The following is a 6,558-nucleotide window of genomic DNA, read 5'->3' on the forward strand; positions in this document are numbered from 1 at the left end:
CCGCCACTACGTTGCGGCAACCTATTGCACACAGGACCCACCCCCCGGCTCACAGAGCCACGCCCGCGGCAGCAGCGAGCGTAGGCAGCACCTCGGCCCTCAATGCGCCGCTGGCAGGCTCACGCTTGCCTGCCGGGACCCAGCATGCTGCGCTTGCATCTTGTCTGGGCCCGCCCCCGCCCGCCCTCCGTTGCCCCCTCTGCCCCTGCCCCAGCCTCTGCGCCCCACCCCATCCCCCCCTGCCAGGTGGGCTACGGCATATCTATAGTCACTTTCCTGGGGGCAGTGCACTGGGGACTCGCCATGGGGAGCGCAGCCATGGCGTCGCCCCTGCTGGCGCGCGTGTCGCGGGAGTCATACTTGTGAGTCGCGCTGTGAGGGCAGGGCCTGGGCAACGGCGCGTGCAGGGGCCCTGTTGCAGCGGCTGCTTTGGTACGGTGTCACAGACTGCTTGGACTGGACATGTATGCGCGATACCCATGGATATGGGGCCGCTTGCGTCAAGAAGTGCTCGCGGCTACTGGGGAAGAGTGCGGCGGGGCGGCAGCGCATTGGGGCAGGGCACGTCCTGGCCTCGTGTTGCCTTCCCCCAAGACGCCGATTTCCTGCGTCTGTGGCGCTGCCCTTTCCCCAGGTGGAGCGTCGTGCCCTCCCTGGCCAGCTTCTGGCTCGTTGGCGTGGAGCCCGGCCCCGCCAGCCTGCTGCTGTGCCTGCTGCTGCCGGCCTGCTACGTCGTGGATAAGGCACGCGCCAACTACCTCCCCGTGTGGTACTTGACGCTGCGCGGGCCGGTGACGCTGCTGGCCACGTTTGGGCTGCTGCTGACAGCCACCTATTACATATATTTGGAGGCAGACCGCGTGGCGGCGGCTGCTGCGGAGGCAGAGCAGCGGGAACAGCAGCAGCAGCTGCAGCAGCAGCAACAGCAGCAGCAGCAGCCGCAGGCCAAGGCCGCGTAGTTTGCATGCATTTTACATAATGTGTCGTTTCAACTGCAGCTGCACTGCCACGCCTGCTTGCGTGCAATATTGCAGCATTGGCTGCCTTTGCCTCTTACATCCCAAACAGTTCTGTCAGCACCACGGCTCGGTCCACGCTGAGCTGCAGCCAGCTTGACAAGTTACTCTTGAATAATTCATGGCTGAGGTTGTTTGACAAGCTCTCATAGCATCCCTTGCTGCGCACCTATCGTCCTCCTGATTCAAAAAAGGCCTCTGTGTAATCTGGACCCAGCCCCCCTTCCAAACTGTGTCCGCTGGAGGCCAACGTGCTGCTGTCCACACAGCGCGAGCTGTTCAGTGTACAACCTGGAGACACGAGCCTGGAGACGCGAGCAAAAAGTTTACACGTCACCCTTTGCTCGCCCAAATTGCCCGTGCTGCCAGGCCAAGCTTGAGCCACGCAGCCATAGCCGAGCGCCGTGCTGCCCGCTGCAGCCGTGGCAGCAAGGCCCACTCCTGAGAGGCCACCCTGGCGTTGCGCCCCAGCCGTCGCGCCCCACACACAGCCAGAAGGCTGCAGGCAGCCAGCCACGCCCTGGGCCGCCCAGAGTGCCGAAGCCCGCCAGCGCCGAGCATGCCGCCTCAAACCTGCACCGCAAGGCAAAGAGCCGGCAGCCCGGAGCCGTGCGCGGCGCACCGGCACTGGCAGCCGCCGCCGAGCAGCCAGGCGGCGGCTGGCGCCAAACGCCGCGCCTGCCACGCCGCCGCCGCGCCACGCCTCGCGGGGGCGCTCTACTCCTTGTCCTGCTTGACGACGTTGGTGCCGCGCAGGCGACCGGTGCGGCGTGCGGCGATGAGGCCGACCTTCTGGCCGGGCGCGGCCCAGCGGCTGACGGTGGACGCGTGGCCGATGTGCTGGTGGTTACCACCACCGTGGGGATGCTCCACGGGGTTCATCGCCACACCGCGCACCACAGGCCAGTTGTTGCGCTTGGCCTTGGCCTGCCAGTAGGCGCGGCCGGCCTTGAGCATGGGCTTCTCGGTACGGCCGCCGCCGGACACCTGGCCGACGGTCGCGCGGCACGAGCTGGGCACCACCTTCTTGGAGCCGCTGGGCAGCTTGATGCGCGTGATGCCCGAGTCGGGGTTGTGCGCCACCACGATGGCGTAGTCGCCGCTGCAGCGCGCCAGGGTGCCGCGGTCGCCGACCTTGGCCTCCACGTTGCACACGATGGTACCCTCGGGCATCTCGCCCAGGGGCAGGGTGTTGCCGATCGACAGCACGGCCTTCTTGCCGGCGTACACAAACTGGTTGCAGGGGGAGGGGGCGGAGCAGGGGGTTTGATGTGGGGGACGAGGGGGGACGAAGGCAAGAGGTTGCAGGGCTTATGCTGACAGTGGGAATATGCCTGGTTGGTTCTGCCGGAAATCCGGCGCCATCTACTAATCCTGGCGTGTAGCTGCTCTGCTTGCTGCAAGAGGGGTCATGGTAGCTTCTGCTGCTGCTGCTGCTGCGGCTGCTGGTGACGCCGCTGTCGCAGCTGGAGTGGCTGCGGCACAGGCCACTGATACTGACGCCCCAGCTCATGCCGGAGGTCCTGCTGCCGCCAATTGCTGCTACGTACAGCTGGCTTCACACCTATGATAAAGCTAGCTGCTCACTGGCTCGTGCTGCGCGCCGCCTGTTGTACTGCTCCTACATGCTAAGCAGTGCGGTTGTGCAGGGCAGCATTGCGCGGTGATGGTGAGCCAGGTCAGAGCCGCCGCGTGCGCTGCTCACCTGGCCAGAGTAGAGGCCCTCCGCCGCGATGGTCAGCTCCTTCTGCAGCTTGTAGCGCACCGGGTCGCGGTACACCACCTGCCGTGCGGTAGCGACGCGGCGCGTGGGAGCCCTCAACCAGCCGCGTGACGAGCGGCGTCGCCACCGGCGCCGCAGCTGGCAAAATTCGGCCGCAGCCTGCAACACAGCAATCCTTGCATGCACACCGCTTGTCAGCCGCCACGCCACTGACACCGCCCCACCGCCGCGAGCGCAGTGGCGCAGAGGCGCCCGCTGTGTGGCGAATCGACATGCTCTGCGCACCTTGGCCAGGGGCGCGCCACGCCCGGGGTCGTGGATGATCTCCGCCACCACGCCCTTGATGTAGGCGTGCCTCTCGGCGGAATCATAGACGCGGTGCTTGGCCGCGCCCTTGCGGTGCGTGTTGTGAGACTTGAACACGGAGCCGCGGCCCTTACGCTGGGTGCGGATCACGCGCCCCATCTGCGGCGGCCAGGACAGTGCGGCGCAGGTGGTGCAGCGGAGTGAGCAGCCACTGCGAGCGCACAGAGAGCAACGCGCCCCACGTGTCTGCTTCGCTGCAAGCTTTTCGCGATATCTCGAGGCAGAAGCAACGAGGGGCGAAGCAGGAGGGCGGCCGTCTGAGCACAGGCCACTCAGGGCCGCCGTCGTGCTCCAGGCCTACTGTGCCAGGCCAAAAGCTGATCCAGGCTGTGTACACTTGCTCCACAGCGCGTAAGCAAGCGGCAAGGCGGCTTCCATCCACGCCCGCGTTTGCAGGTCGGCCCCTGTTGCTGCCCTGACCTTGTATCAGTGCCTTAGCCACGCTATCGGGCGCTGCGTCCCAACAGAAAAAGGACCGTTCCAGTTACCGCGCAGGGTGTTGTCGTTGCTCGCCGCTGTGCGCACTGCTGCCCCTCCAGCTTCTTTGAAGCAGTGATCTGGCTCTTGTGTGGCTCGCATGAAAAAATTGAATAAGAAATTCCATTGTATTTGTCTGCTGATTGGGCACCTCAGGTTTTGCGAACGCTGTTGTTGCGGGGCTCGCTCTGCATACTGTATTCGCTACTTCGACCCGTCCTGCTGTACCAAACCGTATACAACAGGTCTAATCAATAGATCACTGGAGGCCACAGAGCGGGTTGGCAGCTGATCGCCAACCAAAGCGCTGCGCGTGCTGGCGCCGCCCATGCAGGATGCGCTTTGGCTTCACGGCACGCAGCCGTGGGGGCCGGCAAGAATAGGCTGATTGTGACAGGTGCGATCGTGGGGCTGCAGCGGCATTTGATCGGCGCCCGTGCGTGCTGAGCGATTTGGCGCCAACACGTTGCTCAACAAGTGCGACCAGTCGGCCTATGCCGTTCAACGCGCTCTAGATGGGCCCGCGAAGCTGCTAGTGATGCCTGTGCTGACGCTCAAACATGTCCATGCTGACATGCAGACACATCAAGTTGCGTACCCATGTCCCACTTGCAATGCAGACGCGCTCCAGCCCACGTCTGCGGCGCATTCGGGCAGCAACATGAGCACTTCCCGCACCCCGCGGCCGCGCCCGCTGGGCTGCGACGAGCGCCTGCCCGTCGTCTGGGCGGGCCGCGAAGTGCCGCCCGAGCTGCGCGCCGTCGACGGCGGCGCCCTGCACCGTCATCTGGCGGCGGCCAAGCCGCCAGGGGCGAGCAAGGCGCAGCCGTTGGCTGGCGGCTCGCGGTCAGCACCAATCGAGAGGAAGAATGATGGCAGCCTCGTCGATGGCGGCGGCGCCGCCGGCGGCGACCACGCGCGTCCCATACACATTCCTGGGGTGAGGGTGGTCAAGGACTACCGCCACAACCGCGCCGCGCTGCGGCCGCACGCCACGATTGCCGGCGCCCCTAGCTACGGCCCCGCGGCGCCTTACCTGCGGTGGCGACCGCAGCAGCAGCAGCTGGTCGGCAGGAGCGGCGGCGCCGGCCCCGTCGGCGTTGGGGATGACGACAGCGAGGAAGATGAGGAGGGCCAGCTGCCGGCGCAGTATGATGCAGATGAGATTGACGAGGAGTGGCTGCACGACTTCAACGCGCGAGGCGGCACAGCCGAGTCGCCGCAGCGGGCGCCAAAGCGCGGCCGCCATGTGCCCGGCACCGCTGGCGCGGCCGCAGAGGATGGGCAGGGTTGCCGATTGGGGCTTGACGCCTACGAGCGCGCCATCGACCGGCTTGAGACGCTGCATTTCGCGGCGGTCGGCGCGTGGTGGCGCGAGCTCAATGGCGGTGAGCCCGGAGGGGTGGCCCCCTGTGCTGGTAAGGCAGGCAAGGCGGATGTTGGAGCTTTGAGATTGCTTCCAGGCCCCGACAGCACCTTTCAGCTTTGTTGGTGATGCTAAGATCAGTTTTGTGCAGCCATGTCACCCGTGTTGCTTTGACAGCCCGCACCCCAGCCACGTCGCCCACGCCCTCTTCGCCGCACCCCTGCGCCCTCTGCGCCCCCACCCAGGTGCCCCCTCGTCGCCACCCCCCGCTGCGCCGAAAATACCAGCGACCAAGCAGCTGCTGCCCAAGGCGCGCGCCGCCGAGGCGCTGGCCCGCCTTGTGCCGGACGCCGCGGCCGCGGGGCGCCTGTACGCCCACTGGCTGCGCCGGCGCGGGGAGCAGGGGGGGCCGCTGCTGGAGTGGATGTGGCTTGAGGTGCGCCAGGCGCAGCCGAACGCACCTGCCTGTGGCCTGGGCCTTTTTTGGGTGGTGGTCGTCCCGCAACACATCACGTTTTGGCAGGGCTGGCTGGGATGAGGCTCTCCTGACAACTGTGCGGTGATGCTGGCAGTCGAGTCGACTGGCACGCTCGGCTGAGTAACAGCTGGAAGCGCGCGAGCTCTTGCCGCCTTGTGCAACGCGTCGACGGCCGCCGCTCCGTGGCGCCCGCCCCTCTCATTGCCAGGTGCCCTGGAAGTATGTGGCATTCGCGCACATCCTCGGGGACGGCGGCGGCTGCGGCGGCTGCGCGGCCCTGCCCTTCACCGGCGGCGACGCGCGGGACGAGCGCGGCGGTTCGGGGCGGAGGCGGCCGATGCGGGAAGAGGACGCGACGCACGCGCTGTTTGCAGCCCGCGCTGACTTGGAGGTGGGCTGTCCTGGCCTGCTCTGTGGGCGAGCACGTGAGGGGTTGCATCGTGTAAGTGTGTGTAAGTGTCACTGCCCTGGCGTTGCAGCGGAGTGACAGCGTGGCGAGGCATCTCCCGGTGAGCGCACGCAGACCATACACACATACACACACGCACAAACGCACGTGCCGTCCATCACCCCTATGGTCTCAAAAGCGCCTCTCCGCCTGGCCACTCCCCTTTTCCCTCCTCCCCAGGTCATGCGCACCCTGCTGGACCAGGTCTGGAAGCGCGAGCGCCTCAAGCGCCGCCAGCTGCAGCTGTGGTGCGACGAGCTGCGCCTGACAGCGCTGCCGGGCGGCCCCTCGGCGCAGGGCTGCGGCGGCCACGCGCAGGTGGGGCACTGGGCGCCGCAACGCGCGGCGGCAGCGGCGGCGGCGGCGGCGGCGGCGGACCGCTCTGCGCGGCTGCAGCAGCGGCGGGCGCAGCAGGAGGCTCAGCAGCAGGCCGGGCGCATGCGTAAGCGCCGGTTGCACGTGGTGGTGGAGCAGCGGGTTGAAGAACCTGCAGGGGAGGAGTCAGGGGAGGAGGGGCTTGCGGCAGCGGCTGCCAATGATCCGAAGGGAGGGCAAGAGCAATCAGAGGGGTCAACGGAGGCGGCAGGCCGGGGCCCACCATCTGGGGCGGTGGCAGCGGACGATGCGGCGGCGCGTCCTCCGGCGCGCCCGGCGGCGCGCGGCGGCGCCCGCGCGCTGCGGCGG

At 67.3% G+C, this 6,558-nt stretch overlaps 3 protein-coding genes across 3 annotated transcripts in view; 2 read left to right on the forward strand and 1 right to left on the reverse strand.

Moving 5' to 3' along the window:
- Positions 1-959, forward strand: part of MNEG_10785 (hypothetical protein) — a gene marked incomplete at both ends in the record, with an annotated part of 1,827 nt that extends 868 nt beyond the window's left edge. Inside the window, 2 exons of the mRNA XM_014040742.1 lie at positions 247-362; positions 635-959. Coding sequence (XP_013896196.1) covers positions 247-362; positions 635-959 — 441 coding nt within the window. The remainder of the gene's footprint in view (positions 1-246; positions 363-634) is intronic.
- Positions 960-1,733: 774 nt separating this feature from the next.
- On the reverse strand, positions 1,734-3,204 carry MNEG_10786 (60S ribosomal protein L8; the record flags this gene model as incomplete). Its single annotated transcript, XM_014040743.1, has 3 exons — positions 1,734-2,249; positions 2,722-2,799; positions 3,025-3,204. 3 exons carry the CDS (start codon positions 3,202-3,204, stop codon positions 1,734-1,736), a joined length of 774 nt encoding a protein of 257 aa, XP_013896197.1.
- A 1,039-nt stretch (positions 3,205-4,243) lies between these two features.
- Positions 4,244-6,320, forward strand: MNEG_10787 (hypothetical protein; the record flags this gene model as incomplete). Its single annotated transcript, XM_014040744.1, has 5 exons — positions 4,244-4,970; positions 5,194-5,384; positions 5,635-5,817; positions 6,055-6,122; positions 6,227-6,320. 5 exons carry the CDS (start codon positions 4,244-4,246, stop codon positions 6,318-6,320), a joined length of 1,263 nt encoding a protein of 420 aa, XP_013896198.1.
- Positions 6,321-6,558: the final 238 nt, after the last annotated feature.

The sequence above is a fragment of the Monoraphidium neglectum genome, assembly GCF_000611645.1.
Source record: "Monoraphidium neglectum strain SAG 48.87 unplaced genomic scaffold scaffold02459, whole genome shotgun sequence".
Classification (NCBI taxonomy): domain Eukaryota; kingdom Viridiplantae; phylum Chlorophyta; class Chlorophyceae; order Sphaeropleales; family Selenastraceae; genus Monoraphidium; species Monoraphidium neglectum.